The sequence below is a fragment of the Rattus norvegicus genome, chromosome 18, assembly GCF_036323735.1.
Source record: "Rattus norvegicus strain BN/NHsdMcwi chromosome 18, GRCr8, whole genome shotgun sequence".
Classification (NCBI taxonomy): Eukaryota; Metazoa; Chordata; class Mammalia; order Rodentia; family Muridae; genus Rattus; species Rattus norvegicus.
The window spans coordinates 40,301,842-40,328,783 of NC_086036.1; the positions used below are offsets into that span (position 1 = coordinate 40,301,842).

The window sequence follows — 26,942 nt, forward strand, 5'->3', positions numbered from 1 at the left end:
AATAATCTGTATCCCAGAGCCAAGATAGATTGTCCCCTTCTCGAGTCCCCTGCGTTGAATTAAATCAAGTCCAGGTGCTCGTGCTCAGAACTGACTCCTTTGGCCTGGAAAGTGATTGAAAGTGCTTCTTTCTTAAAGTGTACCATCTGTGTTGCAGGCGTCGCTGTATTCTTTAGCTCTGAAATGCCTTATCAGTCTCTCCACGATCATCCTGCTTGGTCTGATCATCGTATACCACGCCAGGGAAATACAGGTAACACAGGCTCCACTGTTTTTTTCTGAGTAACCAGAAGCCATGCAGACAGCATAGGAGAAAAGCAAGACAGTAGGGACCTTTTCCAAGCAGCTGTGTCCTTCCTTAAGGTTACAGAAGACACATTGAGGTGTTATCTCAGCACCTGTCCTGTCCTTTCAGAAAGCTAAACAAACAAACGAATCGACAGGGGCATGTAAACAGCCAGACCTTTCTGAGATAGATTTGATAGCGTCTTAAGATTTTTCCCAGCTTCTTTAGGTTGATCCACTTCCACCAGACAAATGTTTATAAAGGAACGATACACACAATCCTGAATCTGTGCAGCAGTGTCTGTTCTTGTTTAAGACACTTTTTAAAAATGAGTAAGTCATTAGGGGAGGAAGCCTTTCCAAACTATTGGCTATAATTATAAGAGAATTAGTTCACCGTTTCTATCAATATGGGAAAGGCACCCTCCTTCTCTTCTAACATGTTTTACAACAGCTTATTTAGTTTGTAAAGCCTACAAGCTACTAGTTTAGTCCGAGCTTTTTAAATGTCACTTGAAAGTTAAAGCCGATGCTGTAGAGCTCTCTGAACAAGAAAATATCTATATTGCTCTATTAGGTTTGACTACTAGTCTCCTTAGTGGTTTTCTCTAACCCACAGTCAAATGTAAGTATTAAAGTTTGGGGCTTTCGATAACTAGAGTCTTTAAAACTAGATTGATATTTTCAGGCTTAGAATTTATAAGTCTGTTTTTGAGCCATCATAAGTCACTGGTAAGATTGGTTGGACTATGAAACCTGTAGGTTTAGACTAGCTTTGAACAGAAAATGTTGAATGGACTTGTCAGGCGGCTTACTGCCAAGTTAGCTTATTTTCAAATTAGCAATTACTGAGTTCACAGGAAAGATAAAAGAGCTCAATTTTAATGACTATCCAGACAGAATAAAGATACAGCTAATTCCAAGATGCGGAGAGGAAAAGGACCTCCTTTTGTTTCCTTGTTTGTTATTGTGTTTTGAAGGGATGCATAGAGAGACAGAGGGTAGAAAGAGTATTTGGTAATGACAGACTAAAGCACACATGGTGGAATTTTTAACATTAGAACAATATATAGATTCTTTAGTGCAGTCCTCAGGACGGTGGCATTTTGAGATTCTTCCAGAGGTCCTCCATGGTACTCTGCTGTGCTTTAAGCCTGAATCACTTTGACTTGACGAGTAAAAGATAAGAAATGATTCTTTGACTTAGTTTCCGAATGCAAACAGTCAGAGGCAATAAGTAGTCTTGCCAGACCAGGTCAGAAGGGGCCGGAAGTAAAAGCAGGCATTGCGCCTTCGCAGCTTCCTCCAGCTTTCCTCCTGAGCCTCTTCACCAAGAGTTCTGTACCGTTGAATGTACTTTCTCCCGGCTTCCCCTCAAAACATAAGAATTCAGTTTATGAATAGGGCTAAGCTCATAATGCTACTCTGAGATTTTATAGGGTCTGAAGAATAGCTTAGAGTGTTTGGCATAGTTAGGTTAAACCATGCTGGAATGAGATACCTTGTCGATTATACGTTGATTGACCTTAAACTTTCCAAGTATTGACTGTTCCCTCTGAGCACATGTAGATAAACAAGCATCCACTGGGATGGGGGTTACTCATATTGTCTTTAAGAGCAAAATGTCCTTTTAAAATCACAAACTTTTAAAAACTTTTAGAGTGAGCTTTTTTGACATTAACTCAGGTATAAAAGGAGTTTCCCAGTTTTACTTATGCATCCCCAAATTTTGATATAGGTTAAGAATTCTAGAAATGTACGGAAAACTAATAAATGCAAGCTATTTTAAGATTCTTTTATGCTTGAAATACTGCCCTCGTTGGCTAATTTGTATAGTTTTATTATGTTGATTAGACAGTCCAACACAAAGAGGAAGGCTGGGACAAGGGTTGGTTCTCTAGAGAATACACACAGCGAATTTATCTACCGTTCATAACTCAAGCATTAAAATGTTAGGTTTTAAAGCTGGGCTTATTTATAATTTATTGCTGCCCCTTACCCTGCCATGCTCACTATGATAACTACAAAATCAAGGCCTGGGTAATAATGTCTAATCATTTTGGGTACAGCTTTTACAAAAATCATTATTTGACCAAGAGAAATTCCTCTCCCAATACTTTTGTCTGCAGTGCTTCTTTAAAAATTAAACAAAATGGGCCTCAGCAGGTAAGAGCACATACTGCTCTTGCAGGCCAAAACTGTGTTGGGTGCCCAGTACCCACATCTGATGCTGCACAGCTGCCTGTAGCTCCAGCTCCAGGGGGTCCTCCGGCCCCAGCATTTTTGTGCATATACCCACACAGACACACATAATTCAAAAATAAGGTCTTTAAAAAAGTTCTTAAATTCTTTTTTACAAAACCAGAAATGAGAAATATACACAGAAACTCTGGACCCACAATCAAGAAGAACCAGGGGAAGGTGGAAGCTTCTCATTTATCCAGTGGACATCATACTTTAGCCTGAAGCTCTGAGAAACTGGGTGGGTGTGGTTATGATCTTTATGGAAAATGAGTAGTTGTGTCTTTTTAGCATTACTCATATCATATGGGGCATATATATCTTTCATATAATTGTTTAGGCTAATAGTCACTTCAGAGTTTAAAGAAATCCAAATATATTAGGAATTCCAAATACATTGATTTATCTTTGAGGTAAGGGAGTGAGTACAGGGAAGGTGCATTTTGGAGCAGGTCCTTGATTGTCCAAGAATGACAGTTTTGTTTGTTTGTTTGTTTGTTTGTTTGTTTTTTGGCATATTAACTATGACGATTAGAGAGTGAGAGCTATCTAGGGCAAGTTACTGGTGCATGATGTCATTTTCCACTGCACTCAAAATAAGTGTTCTGAGGTAGGTCTCAACATCTTGCCTGAGAAATCCTTTACCCAAGCCCAGGGAGGCCCTGACATTTTTACCGAGAACCTTGGAAAGCAAGGCTCAATGTGACCTTTGATAAAATGTTTATACACGATATGGCAACATGAAATGGCTCAGGTGACTCCATGGGTAGAAGGGCTTGGAATAAAATCGTGCAGTGGGGAGGTTTTAGAACACTGCACCATAGTGCATTTCAGCTTTGGGGTCATTTTTTCAGTACCACAGACAGCTCAAGGCATACCCTACACTTATAGTTCTTTCACTAATTACTTTCATTCCTTGCAACCAAAACTGAAATTACTGTCTTTTGTTTTCTTTTGTTTTTTGTCAGAATGCTTATATAGAATTCAACAGAGTAGGAGAATATATCTAACTAAGTAGATATTGGACTTTTTCAAGTGTATATTTGGGTTTTCTTTCTGCATCAATCAGCAAATCCAGACACCCCTCCCCCAGGTTCAAGAATAAAGCACATATATAAATACACTTTAACACATGCCTATGTGACTACCATCTTTTGACAAATGCAATTGACTATAAGGAATGTTATTTATTCAGTTTGAAATTTATTTTTTTGTGTGTGATACTAAATCAATAGCTTTCTACCTCATGTCTCCAGAAACAAAAGCAGAAGCATGATTTTTCAGAGACATTTCTTTTTGTCCTCATCCCTGCATTAGGGCTGGAGATACATTTTTTAACAGAATAAAGATAAATGAAAATCTTATCCTTCAGAAGTTTTGAATTTGGATTTCATTTAATCTTCTTAACTTTTTATCTTCATCTTTTTTTGTTCCTCATGGCAACAACTTGAGTACAAAAACACGTTGTTTAGTATTTTTATACTTGCCACAGCAAGATTGGAAAATGGGAAAGAAAGCCCCTTGGAGTGCTAAATGGTCTCTCTGGGTCTTATGGAACTCAGAAAACTGGCAGGCCCTCTACAGTAAATTGGAAAGTATTTTTATTTTGGTAATATAATTACATGATAAATAGCACATTTAGCTTTCCAAAGCTCATTTGTAATGGAACTCCTATGCATTTCTTCCAGGTTTGTTGTTTTCAGAGACAGATTATGTAGTTCTATAAGGGGAAATATTGGAATTAAGTGTTCTTTTCACTTGTAAACCATGGCCCCATAGAGGAGGAGGGCTTGCTGAGGATGGGATCTCAGTGGCCTGCCTGTCTCTTGGACAGCTAGGCAAGGTTGACTTCTCACTGGCTGGTAGGCTCTGTGTGCTTCCTGCAATAGAGGAGAGACGTTAGCTTTCTCACTTCTCCAGGGAGAAGGCTGATGCTCCCAGACCTAAAAACACTGCACATAGTTATTGTTGTTTTTAAAAAGTAACAAGCACATAATTCAAATGGCACAGAAGGCTCCAGAAAATCTGGGAAGTTACATTCTATGTACACTCAGCCTGTTTCTCAGAGTTAACCACTCTGTGTTATGTATCCTTTCAGGTGCATAAAATCAAATATTTAGATGTAGCTATATTCATATATAGCTTGCTTTTATTTCTTAATACATTCCCGAGGTGTTTCCTTCTCATCAGCACCTAGTAACCTGGCTCACTCTTCTCTTGTAGATGGGTCCTTTACTATTTTATGAAGTTCTGTGCATTGCTTTGTCAGCCCTGTGATGAGTGCTGATGGAGCTTTTAAAAAATGTTATATATATTTTAATATATGTGATGTACATAGTATATGCACGTTGTATATTTATATGTAGTATATAATAGGATAATAATGTATCTATATTATTGTTATGTGTTTATAGATAGATAGATAGATAGATAGATAGATAGATAGATAGATACAGGAGAGTTATAGATTTCATCAGTAATATTGCTGATTCAATATTAATAGAAGAGGTATAGCTCAGTGCCCAGCATTGACAAGATTTTATGTTTGAATCTTAGTACCAAAACTCCCTTTAGAAAGACTAGGCCCTCCATGTCTATATTCTCGAATGTTATTATTCCTCCATAACATGCCTAATAGTTTGAATGAGGTTTTGGAAAGTTTAAGAAGGCTAAAAAGTTAGAAATTATCTTAGATTCACATTAGGGACTGTTGTGTCTACGAAGTAGATGGAAGCTGTAGCTACAGGGGGACTATTCGGTTCCATAGATGCTGGGGTGGGAAGCTCACTCACTCTATCATGTTATTAGCAGCTCAGTGACTGATTCTCTATCGCCCATAACCTCCCCATCAGTGATGATGGCACTCAGAAGCCTTTTGACCATGTGCATACTGTAGTAACGAAATCACTCAGGACTCATTCTTTCCTCCTGCCTGTGTAAAGCCCTCTGCATTATTAATGGTTGTGGCACTAAATAAAGTGAGCCTGGTATGTTTACAGAGCAGCATCACAAATGAATGGAGAGTAGAGCTTCAGGTTTACCTCTGGTGGCTTGGCCTGACCATCTGTCCCATTTATGGGCCACTTTGTGTGTAGGAGGAAGGAAGGGGCCCTGGGCACTGTCATCATCCCAGACCACATTTGGCAGAGTAGGCTAAGGAAGCATGTGTTGATTTAATGCCAGAGGAATCACATTTGATCAGAAAGTGGGTTTATGGGAGTCTTTTAGAGAGAATTTCTTCTTGTAAAGGGAATAATACGTTATTTGTTATTTTGAAAGTACATTAAGCTGCTTACAGGAAGGGGACTAATAGTCATCTTTTAGCCCCTTATCCTACCCACCCTGAGAACATCCATCATGACATCTTAATAGAAATATTTCGTCAATTGCTATGTGTCAATTGCATTATTCCTGGCAGGCTGTGTGTTCTATCATTAAACAACAGTTTTAGATGTTTGGAGAGGCTGGACAGTTTTCTTTGTGTTAAAGTGAAGTCTGCTTTTATTCATTCTCCCATAATCAACACATGGCAGTTTTCTAATCAGGCACACTAGTATATGTCTGTTATACCAGGGGACTCCAACAGAAAGATTACTGTTGAATTCAAGGACAGTCTGCACCACATAGTGACTTTAAGTCTAGTTTGGGATACACAGAAAATTCCTGTCTCAAAATACAGAAGAAAAAATGCATAAAACAACAATAATCAAAAGTGAGCTTTTCAAAATACAATGGTAAGGAATATGGAAAGGCCCTTCTCTTATAGAGCTGACACTCAAAGGAAGTGAAGCAAGGAGAAAATAGAAACATTAATTAAATAAAAAAAATCCTTGCACGTCTGGTAAAAGCCACAATGAAGATTTAAAGATGCTGTGGACAGAAAGATGAGGGAGGACTCTCTAAGGAGGTAGCATTTAAACTGTCACCCAGGGGGAAGGAAGCAGCCGGTATCGAGTCCGTGTTCGTAAAGGCCTGTGAAAGGCCTAAGGAATAGGAGGAGTAACCTGTGCTAAGTAAATCACTGTAGCCCAGTGGAATGGTACTATACAAGATCTGAAGGAGTACAAGGACCTGTTCTGGAACCTTCACAAAGCCATGGTAAGGATTTTTAGTACAGTTGTCAAATCATTGAAGTGTTTAAAATAGAGGAGACTCATGTTCTAACTTAATGTTCCAGGAGGATTGTTTTATTTTACATTGAGGGAATGGGCCAGGAGCCTGAGTGGCAGTCTTCAGTGAGGTTTGCAAGCAGGATAAACTCATTCATGGGTCTGAGGTATCTGCTAGGCAAGGGCCAATGCAGAGATCACTCCTGGGGCTCTCTCTAGGAAAGTTGAGTTCACGGTATAGAAAAGGAAAGATTAGCTAGAACTCGTGGTGCACTCTTGGGATCCTAGAGGCTGAGGCAGGAGGATCCCAAGTTTGAGTCCTACCTGTATTATGTGTAAGAGTTAGATCCCAGCCTAGGCAACTTAACTACAAAAATGTATTTTTTACAAGAGCAGACTGGGAATTATTCTCAACAATAGCATAATTGCTTGACCAGCATCCCTAGCACCTTGATTCAGTGCTCCCGTAGAAAACTAACAGCGAAAAACAAAACAACAAACAAAATCCAAAGATTCACAGTGAAGGATAGGATATGGAATCGGTGCTATATATTTGAAGCTATTCTGATTTATAGACATACATATATCTCTATCTATCATCTATCTATCTATACACACACACACACACACACACACACACATCTATATGAGAATCTGAAGTTTGGGAGAAAGGTCTGGATTGGGAATTGAATTTAGACATCATCAACATAGACTTTTTAAGCCCACAGGAACTGATGAAATCACTGAGAGAGAACAGTAAAATGAGAAGGCTGGGAGGCGATCAGATCATTTTCCGACACCTGGAGGTTGAATAAAGAAGGACCTAGGGAAAAAAAAAAAAGAGAAAGAGAAAGAGAAAGAGCTGCCTTTGTGGAGGAGGGAGAGACGGGTGCTAGAAGCAGAGGAGCACTTTGCACCCGGTTGAATTGCTCAGGTCTGTTAATTGGGGAGCAGGCATGCTTTTTAGATTTGGCAAGTTGAAGGTCATTGCTGACCTTGTTTGCAGTTGCGGAGGAGCGATAAAGATGGCAAACTGTAATTTCCAGCATAGCAGAATAAATTGACTCTTTCACATTTAAACATTGCCTAGGTCCCTTTAAATACCCTCCCAATTAACCAGTTCTGGCTTTGCTTTTTGAATATTCCTCATCAGGCTTTGCATGCCCCTGATCACATTTTTCTGGATGTAGTCCATTTAGGTGAACTTATTCTGCAAGCAAGGTCAGAAATGCCCCAGTGTATCCAGTCAGGATCACCAAAACAGTACCCCTGTTTTGTTGGCCATCACTGACCTCAAGTGGTCATGCTTCACGGAAACTGTTGCCACGTGACACTTACAAAACTCATTATTGGATGAAATGATTGGCTTTATATTTTCAGATGTTGTTAAGTAGTGTGTTATCTCATGGCAGTGTCTTAGCTTTTCAGTACTGTTTGAGAAAGAATGCTGGTGTTTATATGACACACACTTCTTCAGGTTCAGAACGGCTTGTGGAGTTTGCCTGGCTACAGTGCCCATGCTGGGGCTCTGTTCTCTTGTAGCATTGGGTCCCTACCAGCACTGGTTCTTACCCAGACTGCGTGCCTGCCACTGACCTGTGTACTTCCTTTGTCCTAGTTTTGAACTGGCAGTCAAGAGCATACCTTTGAAATCCATGTCCATAACATGGGAGAGCCAAGGCTAAGGTCTAGAATTAGGCCTCATTTTGTTGCATACCACCTGCTTGTTCATTAAGTAACACAGCTCTGGGTGTCTTGCCTATTAACCACCCCCTGATTTCTCTACTTTTGCTCCAGGAATATCAGAAGAACTTATGTGTTCTCTTGCTGAAAGCCACATATTTTAAGGGAATTGCAATGTCATAATAGCCCAGTCTATTAAGGATGTCCAAGGACACTGGGATGATTTGCTTCTAATTTTAAGCATTAGCATATGTTTCATGACCTAATGCCTCTTGTCTTAGAAATGTGGTCCGTTTTTCTCTAGACGGTAAAATTAATAACTGCTCACATGTTGGAAAACTATAAAGCATAGGAAAATATAAAAAGAGCTGCAAATCAGTCATCCCATCACTTCAAGGGTAGTTTTTCCCACTGAATGGGGCTTATGTAGAGTAGATGGGGATACATTGGCTACACAGTTCTATAAAAGAAATAAGTTCCTTGATGCATTTTTCATGCTATTTCTATGCCAAGACATGTTCTCAATAGCTGTGTTTTCTCGTATAGCTGTGATCAGTTGAATTATTTTTCCTGATTTTTGGATCCTTAAAAAAATAAAATCAAGCACATTTTTAAAACTGTTTTCCCTAATACCCTTGTAAATAAACTTACTTTGAGTATCTCCAGTGATTTCCTAAGGATCGGCTACCAAGAGACCAGTTATCCAGTTAAACGATGTGATTTCAAACAGCTCTGGTTTATAGAATAATCCTCTCAAAAGTTTCTGTCACTTTTTTATTATTACTGGAAATACTTACGAATGACTTTTTTAAGTACCAGCTTGCCATGATCTATGTTGTGGCCCAATGTACCAGCAAAGCTTTTGAGTATTGTGTATAAGACTAGTATGTGCCTCAACGCCCTCCCCCCAAATTATAGTTTTGAATTTTTTTCTTAATAAACCTGCCCACTGAACAGAACGATCTGATCTGTTTTGGGTTGTTTACAGTTTTTGCAACACAGCCTCCTGGCTTTGTGTCCCGCCTCTGGAGTCAGTCAGTCTGGATTCCCTCCAGGTTCTATCACTAATTAGCTGTGTGACCTTGGACAAGTTGCTGAATTTCTCTGAGGTTGTGCTTCCTTGCCAGTCAAAAGGGGGTGACAGAGTACCTGCCTCTCTGGGCTGTGAGGAACATTATTAAAGACTTCTTCTGTCTAAGTGGATTTCATTCAGATTCTTGTTGTGAGGGAATCCTCTGTCTGAGGAAAAATGCAAGCATGTCTTTTGAGGTTGGGGTTTCCTGTCTTCAAATGAGTAGGAGGAACAGTTCTGATCCACCCTTGGCTTGGCTTCCTGCTGGAAACATAGCTCTTTCTACACTGAGTTAACTCCTTCAGATCTTGCACATCTTACTCCATCTTCCTCAACACTAATTAGGACCCTAGTGACTTAACAGAGTTAAGCAGGCACTCTGAAAAGTCTGCATAGGGAGTAATTTGGATAATGGAAAATTCTGGCATTAAACCCCCTGCTGGAAGGATACACTTAGAAAACAGCCCTAGGCAAACATGTAAACTTCAGCAATCCCTAGTACTTGGGTCTGTAGTCACTGTGAGTCCACAGTTTATTTAAATTAAGGGAGCCCCACCCCCACCCCCACCCCCACCCCCAGCAATCACTACACCAACTTTACTTTCAGCAAGTATTTTATATAGTGGTTCACCACCAGCTAAGACATCCTTGGAGTACAGTGGTCTGAAAGAATAGGAGAATCTTCTGGTGAAACATGACCAATGATACCTCAAAATTTGCCCTCTCCTCTTTGGCAATTGATTTACTTTTAACCAGGGAACTTGATTCATTACAAACATTCATCAGCTGAGTGTTTATTATGCCAGACTCTGGTTTTGAGGATTGCACATTTCTTGGTTTAGTTTGGGACTTTAATTTTTAATTCATGGGGCACCTTGGGGGTTTAAACTTTGTGAAGTTGAAACTTCCAACGGGTAGACAAGAGTTCCCAGTTAAATTTATGCAAAAGATATTTCCCCTTTGCCTTCTTTCTTTTTTCTCCATCTTTATTAACTTGGGTATTTCTTATTTACATTTCGATTGTTATTCCCTTTCCTGGTTTCCCCACCAACAACCCCCTAAGCCCTCACCCCCCTTCTCTATGGGTGTTCCCCTTCCCATCCTCCCACCATTACCGCCCTCCTCCCAACAACCACACTCACAGGGGTTCAGTCTTGGCAGGACCAAGGGCTTCCCCTTCCACTAGTGCATTTACTAAGCTGCCTACATTGCTACCTATGTAGTTGGGGTCCATATATAGCCTTTGGGTAGTGGCTTAGTACCTGGAAGCTCTGGTTGTTTGGCATTGTTATTCATATGGGGTCTCCAGCCCATTCAAGCTCTTTCAGTCCTTTCCCAGATTCCTTCATCAGGGGACCCATTCTCAGTTCAGTGGTTTGCTGCTGGCATTCCCCTCTGTTTTTCCTGTATTCTGGCTGTGTCTCTCAGGAGAGATCTACATCCAGTTCCTGTCAGCCTGCATTTCTTTGCTTCATCCATCTTATCTAGTTTAGTGACTGTATATGTATGGGCCACATGTGGGGCAGGCTCTAAATGGGTGTTCCTTCTGCCTCTGTTCTACACTTTGCCTCCCTATTCCCTCCCAAGGGTATACTTGTTCCCCTTTTAAAGAAGGAGTGAAGCATTTGCATTTTGGTCATCCTGATTCAGTTTCATGTGTTCTGTGTATCTAGGGTAATTTGAGCATTTGGGCTAATATCACCTTATCAATGAATGCATACCATGTGTGTTTTTCTGTGATTGGGTTACCTCACTCAGGATGATATTTTCCAGTTCCATCCATTTGCCTATGAATTTTATAAAGTCATTGCTTTTGATAGCTGAGTAGTATACCATTGTGTAGATGTTACACATTTTCTGTATCCATTCCTCTGTTGAAGGGCATCTGGGTTCTTTCCAGCTTCTGGCTATTATAAATAAGGCTGCTATGAACATAGTGGAGCACGTGTCTTTGTTATATGTTGGGGCATGTTTTGGGTATATGCCAAAGAGAGGTATAGCTGGGTCCTCAGGTAGTTCAATGTCCAATTTTCTGAGGAACCTCCAGACTGAATTCCAGAATGGTTGTACCAGTCTGCAATCCCACCAAAGATAGAGCAGTGTTCCTCTTTCTCGACATCCTTGCCAGCATCTGCTGTCACCAGGGTTTTTTATCTTAGCCATTCTGACTGGTGTGAGGTGTAATCTCAGGGTTGTTTTGATTTGCATTTTCCTTATGACTGAAGATGGTGAACATTTCTCTAGGTGTTTCTCAGCCATTTGGCATTCCTCAGCTGTGAATTCTTTGTTTAGCTCTAAACCCTATTTTTTTAATAGGGTTAATTGTCTCCCTGCAGTCTAACTTCTTGTGTTCTTTGTATATTTTGGATATAAGCCCTCTATCAGTTGTAGGATTGGTAAAGATATTTCCCAATCTGTTGGATGCCATTTTGTCCTAACAACAGTGTTCTTTGCCTTACAGAAGCTTTGCAGTTTTATGAGATCCCATTTGTCGATTCTTGATCTTAGAGAATAAGCCATTGGTATTTTGTTCAGGAAATTTTCTCCAGTGCCCATGTGTTGGAGGTTCTTCCCCACTTTTTCTTCTATTAGTTTGAGCATATCGGGTTTGATGTGGAGGTCCTGGATCCACTTGGACTTAAGCTTTGTACAGGGTGATAAGAATGGATCAATCTGCATTCTTCTACATGCTGACCTCCAGTTGAACCAGCACCATTTGCTGAAAATGCTATATTTTTTCCATTGGATGGTTTTGGCTCCTTTGTCAAAAATCAAATGACCATAGGTGTGTGGGTTCATTTCTGGGTCTTCAATTCTATTCCACTGGTCTATCTGTCTGTCTCTGTACCAATAACATGCAGTTTTTTATCACTATTGCTCTGTAATACTGCTTGAGTTCAGGGATTGTGATTCCCCCAGATGTCCTTTTACTGTTGAGGATAGTTTTAGCTATCCTGGGTTTTTTTGTTATTCCACAGGAATTTGCAAATTTTTCTGTCTAACTCTCTGAAGAATTGGGTTGGAATTTTGAGGGGGATTGCATTGAATCTGTAGATTGCTTTTGGTAAATGGCCATTTTTACTACATTAATCCTGCCAATCCATGAGCATGGGAGATCTTTCCATCTTCTGAGGTCTTCTTCAATTTCTTTCTTCAGAGGCTTGAAGTTCTTATCATACAGATCTTTCACTTGCTTGCTTAAAGTCACACCGAGGTATTTTATATTATTTGAGACTATTTTGAAGGGTGTCGTTTCCCTTATTTCTTTCTCGGCTTATTTCTCTTTTGTGTAGAGGAAGGCTACTGATTTATTTGAGTTAATTTCATACCCAGTCATTTTGCTGAAGGTGTTTATCAGGTTTAGTAGTTTTTGGTGGAACTTATGGGATCACTTAAATATACAATCATATCATCTGCAAATACTGATATTTTGACTTGTTCCTTTCAATCTGTATATCTTTGATCTCCTTTTGTTCTCTGATTGCTCTGGCTAGGACTTCGAGAACTATATTGAATAAGTAGGAAGAGAGTGGGCAGCCTTGTCTAGTCCCTAATTTTGGAGGGATTGATTCAAGTTTCTCTCCATTTAGTTTAATATTAGCTACTGGTTTGCTGTATATGGCTTTTACTTTGGTTAGGTATGGGCCTTGAATTCCTATTCTTTCCAGGACTTTTATCATGAAGGGGTGTTGAGTTTTCTCAAATGCTTTCTCAGCATCTAATGAAATGATCCTGTGGTTTTTGTTCTTTCAGTTTGTTTATATAATGGATTACTTTGATGGTTTTCCATACATTAAACCATCCCTGCATGCCTGAGATGAATCCTACTTGATCGTGGTGGATGATTGTTTTGATGTGCTCTTGGATTTGGTTTGCCAGAATTTTATTGAGTATTTTTGGTCGATATTCATAATGGAAATTGGTCTGAAGTTCTCTTTCTTTGTTAGGTCTTTGTGTGGTTTAGGTATAAGAGTAATTGTGGCTTCATTGAAGGAATTCGGTAGCACTCCATCTGTTTCAATTTTGTGGAATAATTTGGATAGTACTAGTATGAGGTCTTCTATGAAGGTCTGATAGAATTCTGCACTGAACCCATCTGGACCTGGGCTCTTTTTGGTTGGGAGACTGTTAATGATTGCTTCTATTTCTTTAGGAGTTATGGGGTTGTTTAAATGATTTGTTCCTGATTTAGCTTGGCTACCTGGTGTCTGTCTAGCAAATTGTCCTTTTCCTCCAGATTTTCAAGTTTTGTTGAATATAGGCTTTTGTAGTAGGATCTGATGATTTTTTTGAATTTCCAATGGCTTTGTTGTTATGCCTCCCTTTTCATTTCTGATTTTGTTAATTTGGACACACTGTCTGTGTCCTCTGGTTAGTCTGGCTAAGGGTTTATCTATCTTGTTGATTTTCTCAAAGAATCAGTTTTTGTTCTATTGATTCTTTGTATAGTCCTTTTTGTTTCTACTTGGCTGATTTCAGCTCTGAGTTTGATTATTTCCTGTCTTCTACTCCCCCTGGGTTTGTTTGCTTCTTTTTGTTCTAGAGCTTTTAGGTGTGCTGTCAAGCTGCTGATATATGCTCTCTCCTGTTTCTTTCTGCAGGCACTCAGAGCTATGAGTTTTCCTCTTAGCTTTGCTTTCATAGTGTCCCATAAGTTTGGGTATGTTGTACCTTCATTTTCATTAAATTCTAAGAAGTCTTTAATTTCTTTCTTTATTTCTTTCTTGACCAGGTTATCATTGAGTAGAGCATTACTCAACATCCATGTATATGTGGGCATTCTTTCCTTACTGTTATTGAAGAACAGCTTTACGTGGTAGTCTGATAGGAAGCATTGGATTATTTCTATCTTTCTGTATCTGTTGAGGTCTGTTTTATGGCCGATTATATGGTCAGTTTTGGAGAAAGTATGATGAGGTGGTGAGAAGAAGGTATATCCTTTTGTTTTAGGATAGAATGTTCAATAAATACCTGTGGAATCCTTTTAGTTCATGACTTCTCTTAGTCTGTCTATGTCTCTGTTTAATTTCTGTTTCCATGATCTTTCCATTGATGAGAGTGGAGTGTTGAAATCTCTTACTATTATTGTGTAAGGTGATACGTGTGCTTTGAGTTTTAATAAGGTTTCCTTTATGTATGTAGGTGCCCTTGTATTTGGAGCATAGATATTTAGGATTAAGAGTTCACCTTGGTGGATTTTTCCTTTGATGAATATGAAGTGTCCTGCCTTATCTTTTTTGGTTGAACATCAATTTTATTCAGTAGTAGAATGGCTACTCCAGCTTGCTTCTTCAGACCATTTGCTTGAAAAGTTGTTTTCCAGCCCTGTACTCTGAGATATTGTCTGTCTTTGTCTCTGAGGTGTGTTTCCTGTAGGCAGCAAAATGTTGGGTCCTCATTGTGTATCCAGTTTGTTAATCTGAGGGTTTTTTGGGGGGAATTGAGTTCATTGATGTTTTGAGATATTAAGGAATAGTGATTGTTGGTTCCTGTTATTGTTTGTTTGGATGTGAGATTATGTTTGTGTTGCCTTCTCTTTGTTTTCTTGCAAACCGATTAGTTTCTTGCTTTGTCTAGGGTGTAGCTTGACTCCTTGTGTTGAGCTTTACCATTTATTATCCTTTGTAGGGCTGGATTTGTAGAAAGATATTGTGTGAATTTGATTTTATCATGGAATATCTTGGTTTCTCCATCTGTGTTAATTGAGAGCTTTGCTGGATACAGTAACCTGGGCTGGCATTTTTGTTCTCTTAGGCTCTTTATGACATCTGTCCAGGATCTTCTGGCATTCATACTCTATGGTGAGAAGTCTGGTGTAATTCTGATAGGTCTGCCTTTATATGTTACTTGACCCTTTTCCCTTACTGCTTTTAATATTCTTTCTTCGTTTTGTGCATTTGGTGTTTTGACTATTATGTGACGGGAGGAGTTTCTTTTCTGGTTCTATCTATGTGGAGTTCTGTAGGCTTCTTGTATGTTCATGGTCATCTCTTTCTTTAGGTTATGGAAGTTTTCTTCTATGATTTTTGTCGAAGATATTTACTGGTCCTTTGAGTTGGGAGTGTTCACTCTCTTCTATACCTATTATGCTTAGGTTTGATCTTCTCATTGTGTCCTGGATTTTCTGTATGTTTTGGGCCAGTATCTTTTTCCGTTTTACATTATCTTTGACAGTTGTGTCTATGATTTCTATGGAATCTTCTGCTCCTGAAATTCCCTCTTCTATCTCTTGCATTCTGTTGGTGATGCTTGTATCTACCACTCCTTGTCTCTTCCTTTGGTTTTATATATTCAGTGTTGTCTCCCTTTGTGCTTTCTTTATTGCTTCTATTTCCATTTTTAATTCCTTCACCTGTTTGATTGTGTTTTCCTGGAATTCTTTCAGGGATTTTTGTGATTCCTCTCTATAGGCTTCTGCTTGTTTGTGTTTTCCTGCATTTCTCTAAGGGAGTTCTTTATATCTTTCTTGAAGTCCTCCATCATCATGATCAAATGTGATTTTAAATCTAGATCTTGCTTTTCTGGTATGTTTGATATTCAGTTTTTGCTTTGGTGGTAGAATTGGGCTCTGATGATGCCATGTATTCTTGGTTTTTGTTGCTTGGGTTCCTGCTCTTCTTCTTGCCATCACGTTGTCTCTGGTGTTACCTTGTTTCTGCTATTTCTGACAATGGCTAGACCTTCCTATAGGCCTGTGTGTCAGGCGGGCTGTAGACTTGTTTTCCTGTTCTCTTTTAGCCAGTTATGGGCACAGAGTGTTCTCCTTTCATGCATGTCGTCGTCCCTGTCTACTTGTAATCAGGTGTTCCTGTGGGCGTGTGTACTCAGTCCACCAGGATGGTCACTTGGAGCTGGAAAGTTGGTCTTGCCTCTGGTATCGGGCCTGGAGTCGCTTCTCAGATCCATGTTTCAGCTTTCCATGAGGGCAGCAACCAGAAGGGCCTGCCTTGCCTTTGCTAGGGATCCTGTGCACAGGGGGCCCAGATGGCGCTAGGTGTTTTCCTCTAGCGTCAGAAATGTTGGCAGAGAGTAGTCTCCTCTGGCTTCCCAGGTGTGTCTGCCTCTCTGAAGGTCTAGCTCTCCCTCCCATGGGATTTGGGTGCAGGGAGCTGTTTGAGTGGGTCCCTTCAGATCTGGGCAGTGTCTCTCCTTTGCCTTCTTAAATACTCTGAGCACCTTCACCTAATTATGTATTTATTTGTAGTGGTTGCCTTGTGTCACAATGAGATTGTTAATTTGTCTGTTTGGATATGTGTATGAGGCTTTTACTGTTTAGTTACTTGGGTATTCTTCCTCTGTCAGGAGCTATTCAATTCCAAGTAAAGCCTAATAAGTGTTTACATATTAGTTTTGGCACAAGTATTATGCACTTTTAGGAGATCGTGTGTTTATTATGGGTTTGACCTTGAATAAAAATGCTTTCCTTAAAACTGTATGTTGCTATGATAGTTAAATACTTCATGAGTACTGACTTTTAAGCTATTAATATTTTTACTGAATAGTTGGGGGGGTTGTCCATGAATTGAATTTATGTTTTATGGTTACAGATTATTAACATCCTGAAAAATTATTATTGGCCTGTGTATGTGCTGACTAGTATTAATTGTTAACTTGACATATCGTGCAAGAAAGTACTTCAGTTGAAGAATTGCCTGAATCAGATTAGCTTGTGGCTCTTTCTCAGGCTAATTGTTTTGATTGCTAGTTGACATAGGAGGATTCAGCCCATTGTGGGCAGTACCATACCTAGGCAGGGGTCCTGGACTGTATAAGAAAACTGACTGGGCATGGGGTAGAGAACAGCCAGTGAAGAACATCGTGTAATGGTTTCTGCTTGAGTTCCTACCCTGACTTCCCTCAGTGATGGACTGACATATAGACTTATAACTGCCATAAATCCTTTCCTCCCTAGTTGTTTATCACAGCCACAGGAAAGCAAGCTAGAACAACCTATTAATGTTGAGATTGCATGCATTTAAAGTAAAATATAAAACTGAACAGCGTGGAATTTGTTATGCTTTTCAGTATCTGATACTGAAATATGCAAATATCGACTCAACCAAGTCTTATGATAGGAAATTCAATCTATGTGGAGTTAGCTATGAAGTTTTGACATTGGAGTTACTGACTTTTCAAAGCTTGCAACAGGTAGCTTTTCATAAGGGAAATGAATCTCATCCTTCAAAGTTCTCATATCAAAGAACAAAAGTTGTTCCCTGACCTTTGAGTTAAAACATCTGAAAAGGCACATATACACCCAAGCATACAGATGTCTATTTACATCCACATGTACATATATACAAATGTATATTTTCACACACATATATTCTGCATGTTGTTGCTTTAAACTTTAGCCAACAGCTTCTGAGTGTTGGTATTATTGTGAATTTCTATGCTGTGAAAATATTTTGAATTAAGTTTTTATGTTTTCCTCATTAGTATTTTAATCAAGTACTTAACTATTCTTGGCAATATCAAAGGGGATATGTGATGAATATGTATTTGAGCAGACTACCAAGATTCAAGGAGCCATGATATAAAGAGAAATCTCTGATATGCTTATTTTTTGAGAAAGAAAGGAAAGGCGCCAACAATATTGTATTCATGAATGAAAGCCATTTTAATTTTCATTCTTTGATTTGGTATTCACATATTCCTGTGGATTTATGTCATTTAAAAAGGCTCCCCCCTCTCTATTCTTTACCTTCATTTCTGTCAGAATGTCTATTTTATAGTCTCTTGTATCCATTATGACAATGATTATCCTTTTCAGCCGCTGAGTTTTGACCACATTGTGCCTCTCATCTTAGGATATGTCCCTTGTGTGTTCCTTACATTGGAGTACCAGGATCCAACCCTCCTTCTGTCATGTTCACTGTCTTGCTCAGTCTGATTCTCTGCATGCAGATTGCTTCAGTGCAGCCCTTTAGAAGTATCTCATCTGTTAAGTATGTCTTGTTGAGCTAGACACAGAGGGAAAGTGGGCATGTGCTTTGGACTTTGGACTTAGTCCCTGGAACCCATATTTGAACAACCTTCAAGGGCACAGTGAGTAGTCAGTGGGCTAGCCTGAGCTCTGCAGCATGTAGCCCTCTCTGTACAATAGGAGGAAGTCAGGTGACCACAGCAAGCTGCTGCCTGTGAACGGAGAGTGTAAGCGCATCTTCAGGCTTCCTGTGATGTATTGCTTCATGGAAACAAAGGTCAACAACACAGTAAGCAGTAAGACCATGAGGCTGCTGAGATGTGTGATGGACTCCGATACCCATGTGGGATAAACTCTGGCTGCATTCCAGGCTGAATGCAAGTTTCATGTGATTTGTCCCTATCTCCCTTGTTTTGGGTGGTGTACATGATGACTTGTGGGATCTGAGCAGTTGATGACCCCCTCCCCCATCTTCTTGAGAATTCAGAAGACTAGACAGGAGCATTGAAAGTTCAGAGCCTGTCAAGGTTACAAAGTGAGTTTAAGGCCAGCTCTGACCTTAATTGAGATGCTGTCTCAAAATAAGAATTAAAAAGAGTAGGGGTATAGTTCAGTGGTAGAATGCATGCCTAACATCGTGAACCCTTAGGATCAATTTCCAGTTTAAAAGGAAAAAACATATATTCTCTCACTTTCTGTTGCTGCAGGGATTGCCCTCAGCGCGCGCTCTCTCTCTCTCTCTCTCTCTCTCTCTCTCTCTCTCTCTCTCTCTCTCTCTTCCCTCCCTCCCTCCCTCCCTCCTTCTCTCTCTTAACTTTTTTCTCTCTCTCTTCCACTTTCTCCTTCTTCTTCTCCTCCTCCTCTCCCCCTTCTCTCCCGCCTCACACATTGTAAAATTCATTAGACTGTTTATCTAAGGAATCCTTTGAGAAGCAGCCCTGCCTAGCACAGGTCTCCACAGACTGGTGTCCACTTGCTTTCAGCTTCTCAACTTGTGTTCATTTGGGAATATTCTGGGGAAACACATGTCGTGTTTGAGACTACCAACCACATCAGGATTCTCTGTCTGCTTCTGGTTCTTAAGGGACTTGTTGAGGATACATGCTGATCTGTGGTCTCAAATCCTCTTGGGTGTGCCACCATTCTCAAAGGGTAGAGAAGTCTGCACAAGCATATTATGTTCTAGTCATGGTGGATTGCATCTGTCGTTTTGTACTTGCATTGATGTTGGATGCTAAAATATTTGGGAGACCCAATGCTTAGAAGTGATTAATACCAACTGGCTGGGCCTGTCACTACCCAACAGGGTATGGGTAGCAACACTAAGCGAAAACCCTTAGAGGACTGTGTAGGAAGACAGTCCCAGGATACATCTCCCATGCAAACATTCCCTTGTGCTTCTGGATTGCAACACACTGGGAGCTCTGGCTCCCCAAAGATTTGGGTTCACTCGTGTGTGATCATAAGGGGTTGTCAGCCTCAGTATTATTGTCTTCATCTGTAGAGTGGGAGTGGTTATGCCTATCACCAGAATGTATTAGAAACTTAATGAGATAGCACTTAGGAAGAATTGACAGGGCACTTAGCATATCACAGTGCTCAGGAAATTCTCACCCTTCCTCTTCTCCCATCATCATTCTAAAACAAAGTCTAGAGTTTAAAGGAGGAGCCAACAAGAGGTTTATGATGGGATCTATTTCAAGAGAACTGAACCAAGTTCTTTTCAGCAAGGATAGGGGCAAAGAAAGCAAATGGTTGGTTAATCAGTGGCAAACTAATCCTTGACTCTCAATAGATCTGGCCTACTACCTGCTTTTAAAACTAAAATCTCACTGACACATGGTCCTCCTGCACATTTAAGAAGAACAGGAGAGTGCTGCATTTTTGTTTTGATAACAGAATCTAATATTTGCAGCAGAGACCACTTGGTATACTACTTACTCTATAGTCCTTCACAACAAACAGTTCGCCAGCTTCTAGGTTAAAGAAGAGAAACATCAACAAAAGCAAGGAGAAATGTGGCCAAACAGCTTCTGCTTTTGCACCAACTTGTTTTGTTCTTTTGCCTCTGGTCTTTCACACTAAGGTATGGTAGTGAGTTGAGGGTCAGGAGTACTCAGCCTGGAAAATGTAAATCGCTGGGTGCAAGGCCTCTAGCATGTCCTGAGTTCTGAAGCTTTCTGGATGTGAAGTGAGATGCTATTGTGAACCAAATTGAAACCACCAAGCAAAAGTACAGTGGCTGTGTGAAGGGGCTTCTGAAGCATTGGAATTTCTAGTCAGAGACCTGTGAGGAAAGAACAGTCTTTTTCTGATACTTTGTCACTCGATCATGTGATAGTGTATGTCTCTGACTAGGTAAAATGTTCATGCCACTGTTGGTAGAGCTGGCTTCATTTGGTAAGGGAAACTCCTGTGCTTATGTTTAGAACCCCTTTTCTGGTTGACTGTTTCTAATCACAAAGTGGAAAGTGGTAAATGGTGTTTTTCAAATTTCGGGTGGCCTCAGTGTCTGCCAGCACATGCACTATATTAGTTTGCTTGCTAACTTCTGTTCCTACCAATTAAAAGCATATTTCATGGAGATAATCTCTTCCACTTTTCACTGACTGCTGGGCGCCCTCCCCTTCATAGTCCTTGAGGGGGACTTCCTATGTCCCAGTTAACTAGTCTCTCTCTTAGGCTTCCTCTCTGCCTCTTACATTTGCTCCTGGGGTCAGACACCACTCACTACCTAGGGCCTAGGGAAGACTTTCTGCTGTCTCATTGGATCTTCTCTGTGCCTTCTCTCACATCATTGGCTCCTGTGGCTGCTTCCCCTGTGGTATCCTTGTCGCCATGGCTGCTTTCTGCAAACAGGTGGCAGTACTTTCCTGCTTGCTATCATGTTCTTGTGCAACCTCTACTGAGTTTACATTAGCAAGAATTTTATATTGGTACTATTTATATCAAATGCTGTTCATCTAGCCTGTATCCTAATACAAGCATATATAAAACATATTATGTGTACAACATTTTATGTATGAGATTCAATGCATTCTATGTAATAGAATATGTGTATAGAAATTCCATCATTTCTATGTATTATATATGGCGTCCTCAATTCTATGCCAAATTTTATTACATACATTAGTATTTATCCAGCATTTTATAGCTTAGTGCTTCTCTTCTTTTTCTTTTAACCTCATCTTAAGTACCAATAGGGCCAGGGTGCAGAGAATACATTGAGGGCTTGTACTTAAATAGGATAACTCTACCACCCCTCTAAGGCTCATGCTACATCATGGAAGAAGGGCTGGGAGGAATGGAAGACTCAGAAAAAAGAGGCAAGTGTAGCATGGACATGTCTTCTAGATAAGACATAGTCATTACAGCTCATGAATGCCTAGCCTCACTGCAGCTGCTTTTATTTGCATAGGACATGCACAAAATTGGGTCCCTCAACACATCACCATGTATGTGGGGGAGCCCATTGGGCCCCATTTCTCTCTGGGGGATCATTGTCAATTTCAGATTGTTGGGGAGGGTGTCACTGTCTTTAGCCTTGTAGTGATAGTGCCCCTTGCTCCAGTACATTACTTTCCACCCACACTCGTCAAGAAACTCTAATTAAACTCAGTGGGTCACACACAGAAAGGAGATATGAAAATGAGAGGGATACTTGCTGAGAAGAGTTTCAATAGGAGAGGAGGGCCCAAAACAAATATTATTCATTGTATAAATATATGGAACTACCAAACAATGCAAAATATATTTAAAATCCAGTATCCAGGGAAGTACAGATAATACAATTGCTGAGTCTGCTAATAAACAATAAAACAAAATTATACATACTCAGCATGATCTGGCTCCATCTCAGAGGGGTATGTAAAGCTTTCAGGGAGCTCATCTTGACTGTTTCCCTCCTTAGTTTTCATGTTTATTAACATAGTCTCTGGTGTTTCTGTCCTCCCCAACGCTACAGAGAGGACCACCCCAAATCTGATGTCACAACAACTTGACAATGACTCCTGGCTTTGTGGTTTCACTGTGACAGATCACAGCATAACATAGATCTTCCTTTCTAGACCTGGTCACTAGCTGCTCATTAACAGCAGCCATCCTTGTCCACTACTTCTCCAGCAGCTGCTTGAGGTTCCCAGAGGATTTTACTCTGTTCCACACCTCGGAGTCTGGAATGCCGTCCTTCTTTCTTTCCCTCAGATCCTGCAGGTCCCTGAAAATTTAGTGGAGTTACCTCTTTCAGGAAGCCATCTTTGCCTAACCTCACCATCCTTTGTGTTTTGGCTATTCTCCAAAAACCAACCAACCAACCAACCAACCAACAAACAGTTTATGCAGGGATAGAGAAACTCCAGGTGAAACAGAAGTTGCTTGAAACACACATTTCCCTAACATTGCCCCAGCAATTCTTGGAAGCCTGTTAATATCTCACAACTTTAGTTGGTCATCTGTAATTCTGGGGTGTATGTGGCCTAACTCACAAAGCTTCTTAGAAATCAAGATGCTTTAAGTCCTGTTCTGGCTAGTTTTTATGTTGTCTTAATCACCTGAGAGGAGGGAACTTCAATTGGGTAAATGCCTCTGTAAGACTGGGCTATAGGCAAGCCTGTAAGACATTTTCTTAATTGGTGGTATATGAGGGCCAGCTCACTGTGGTTGGAGCTAGGTGGTCCTGGGCTATGAAAAGGACTAGGCTGAGCAAGCCTGTAAGCAGTACTGCCTCATGACATCTGCATCAGCTTCTGCCTCTAGGTTACTGCCTTGATTGAGTTCCTTCCCTAAGTACTTTCGATGATGAACTGTTGTTATAATGACCTGGAAGTGAAACAAATCTTTTTCTCTTCAATTATTTGTGGTCACAGTGTTTCATCACAGCATTAGAAACTCTAACTAAGACAATGTCAGTGCTGGATACAGCAGTCACAAAAACTACCCCCATGTGTGTGTCATCGTAACCATTACTACTCATGACAGGCATGATCTATTTCTTGTGAGTTTCTGTTGATGAGGCACTGTGAGCCGCTGTTTGGATTGTATCCTGGCTGAGTCTGGGAGTATCAAGGTAAGAGAGTGATGAAAAATTCAGGATACAAGGATGACCTCCAGGCTCAGCTAATGAAGGTCATTATTACAAGGGGACTTGTCAGACTCTGCCTAACTCAACTGTCAATCCCAGGAAGACCGATGTCACGTGTGAATCTGATGGACCTTCCCATGGCTCTGCTTTATAGTTAGCAAGAAGTAGCTTCAGTCAAGTTCCCTCTATGCCATTTCCTGGGAGCTATGTAAATGCTCTCTATGTCTTCATCTATGAAGTATAGGCAGTCAGACACCCTTGCCCCTTTTCTTTAGTTTATCAAAGGTTGGTTGAGGCTAATTGTGAACCAAGCCAGCTCAGAGGAGGAGGGGTGACAGTCTAATGTACTGAGAAGAGTTTAGCAAATGTGCCTTTCCTCAGCGACATCTCTTTCTATGCTTTTGTGTTTTTCTGCTATAATGTTTGGGATCATTAAAGAAAGTTAGCTTTATGAACTATTTGTATTTATAGTTTGAATTGAAATGACTAGTATGGATGGGTTTTAAAGACCGCTGTCAATGGCCGAAATCAGAGCTATGGGTTTGTTTCTGAACTTCATAACTGCACGAAAAGGTAGGTTTTGTTAGACTCGGTTTAAGGGACTATGTACTGTGCCAAGTACACTATACACATGACTTCATTTCAATTTCTATTCAGCTAGCAAGTAGCAAAACTGGGAATCAAATTCATATCTTGAGATGTGTAACTTCAGAGCTTCCTTTTTAAGGGAATGGTTAGGTATAATTTTGTCTGGAATGTGTGAGAAAAGTTGTGCCATTTTTTTCCACTTCAGTTACCACCGAAAAGTAACTACTTCTAGAAAACATGATATTCAAACATTTGGTTTACTTTAATATAGATAAAGGCAATCCTATGCTCCAAATTGTATTTTATGTTACCCAAAGTTCACCAGAGTTGATTCAAGAAAACTGTAGTAGAATAATCTTTATCTATAATTAATTGTTCCTTAAAATATATCTTGTTTAGTCTTTTTCATCTGTCTCCAGGGATGCCCACAGTGTTGGGATAGAAGCCAATACTCAATTACCTGTGAAAGTGAAGCACAGGGTAGGAAAGAATGCTGACCACTGAAAGAAAATCTGGATGAATCTGAGGCTGAGCTGCAACGGCACTCCACTCTTGGGTGTCTGTTTATGTGAGCTCCCTTGTTTAGGGCTGACAGCTTCTTCTCTTGCATTCTCATCTATTATAACCACATTCCCATAGGAGTTAACTAGGTGGTAGTTCAGAAAAGCAAAAGCCCTCATAATCTCCCTAAAAACATTAAACATGTTATCTGAATTATAAACACCCAGGAAATTTTCTCTCAAATCTAAAGTCAACTGAATGATAGGCCCAACTTCTTTCTGTATACTGTACAGATTTTTGTTGTTGTTGTTTTGTTGTTTTGTTTTGTTTGTTTGTTTGCCATCTCATGTCTCCCATTCCTTTGGTCAGATTGATCTTTTTTTTTTTTTTTTTTTTTTTGACAGCGTGTTTAGCTGAATGGATGTTATTGGAGATTCTTATATTTGTCTGAAGAGACTGACCAATGTCATTGATGAGATTTCAATGCAAGCTATACTTTGATCTTTGTACATGCTATACTTTGATGCAAGCTATACTTTGACCTTTGTACATGCTACAATTCTGTGCCTTTATGCTCAGCATGAATGTCACTCTGACAAGGTCTTTGTGACTGTACATACTTTATTCTTATTGTCCTATTATATGGGCATCTTGTCTCTAGGTATGTCTCTGGACCATGTGCTTGCAGGTGACTGTGGAGGCCAGAGAGGGGCATCAGATACCCTGAAATTGGAGTTTCAGTGAGCTGCCATGTGGATGCTGGGAACCGAATCCCGGTCATCCACAAGAGCATCCCGTGCTTCCCGACCACTGAAACATCTCAGGACACATTACTTCTTCTTCAATGGACCACTGAAGAGAAAATTTTTCTTATTTTTAAAATCTAAAGTATACGAATTGGAAACACGTATTAAAAATAACCAACATTAGTCTTGATTAGTCCTACCACATGAGTATTCAGAATTAGTCTCAGTGACTTGGGCTTAATTACAGGCATTTTGAATTTTGACAGAATTGCCACTTAATGTCTGTTTTGTCATTTCTTTTTAAGCAGGGAAGTATTAATATAACAACCACTGCTGTCATTAAGAAGCTAAACAGAATATTTTTAGTAAGGAAGGTTTGAAAATTTAACAGTAACTACAATCGAGTGTATTTTTGCTTAACCTTAACTCTTATTGAGGTGGGATTGATGTGTTTCATAAGACTCTATTCTAATTACAAGGGCTCAGCACCGGAGAAAATTAAAAGAAGTAAAGGAATTTGATCAGGGTCACTCTTAGACTTCCATCCCTTGCAGTACCTGCTTCTGGAGTGTGTTTCCCAGAGCCAGTACTTGAGCTGGAGAGCCATTCTGGGATATGGCTTTCTTCCTTACAGCATCTTCACTGACTGCAGCCTCCACAGTGCCTTTTTGTTGCACATGAAAAAGACAGGAACAAAGGCCCAGCCACTGTGCTGAGGACTCTGAGGCTGGACTCCCTGACAGTTCACAATAGTCCTTCTAGCCTTTGAGCTTTGTGCCTCCTGGCCCTGGTGAATTTTTCATTTCTTACCCTCTCAGGTTTTATTTATCAAAGGGGTTAAAGAACATTACAACCAAAACCTAACATGGCCTTCCATTTTATTCCGAGTCTGCTTCCCCACCACCTATTGGCAGTGGTGATGGTTAAGAATTTGCTTGTGTCCCTTTAGTCTGTTCTGTGCTGTCTGAATGAAATGACATCTGCAAACACTCTGATCTGGCCACCTCGCTTCCTGCCCATGCAGTGTTCACTCAGGGATCTTCAGTGTGCCCCCTTAATTTGCTGTCCACACTGCAAGTTGGAGTTACAATTTGGTTAAGTTGACTCTGTATGGCGCTGTTCTACTGTACCTATTTCAGACCGAATTTTAGACCTGTACTTTTCCTTTTTATTCCTGTTCGTGTTGTGGGTAACATGAGGGTTTTGAAAACCCATTTACCTCTGTAGTAGTCTGGAGGTTAAATAATTTATATCCTCTCCTTTAGTGATCGCTCTTACTTTTTAGCAGATATGTGTATGTAACAATGTTTAAGGTGTGCTAGTGTCTGTCCTTATGCCTCCAAGATTCTCTTCTGGTTTCCATTTCCTCTGCTGTTGCCACCGCCACCTCTGCCATCATCCCGCATCTTATTTACATCTTACTTTTCCATCTCTTTCAAATTAACCATTTTTTAGATAGTTGGTGATTATGATTATTTAATTTTATTTGCCTGCCAGCATAGTCCCTTGATCATCCAGCCTTCCTTCCAATTTCTGTTTCTATCTCATTTACAGCGAGTTCTGTGTGAAAATATTTGTCACATATGTATCCCCATTAAGTGAGTTCCCTGAGGTAATGCAGTGAGCCTTTACTCACCCAGATAGATGGGAAACAAAGGAAACAGTCCCCTCACAACTAAGCCTGGTGAACCCCCCAGTTTGTTGGGGTTAC

General features: G+C 40.1%; 1 protein-coding gene across 5 annotated transcripts in view; it reads left to right on the plus strand.

The window, feature by feature from the left end:
• Kcnn2 (potassium calcium-activated channel subfamily N member 2) overlaps positions 1-26,942 on the plus strand; it is a 440,351-nt gene that overhangs the window by 297,149 nt on the left and 116,260 nt on the right. For all 5 annotated transcript variants that reach the window (XM_063277521.1, XM_063277519.1, XM_063277520.1 and 2 more), the window contains one exon: positions 158-253. In XM_063277521.1, the coding sequence (XP_063133591.1) occupies positions 158-253 (96 nt within the window). The remainder of the gene's footprint in view (positions 1-157; positions 254-26,942) is intronic.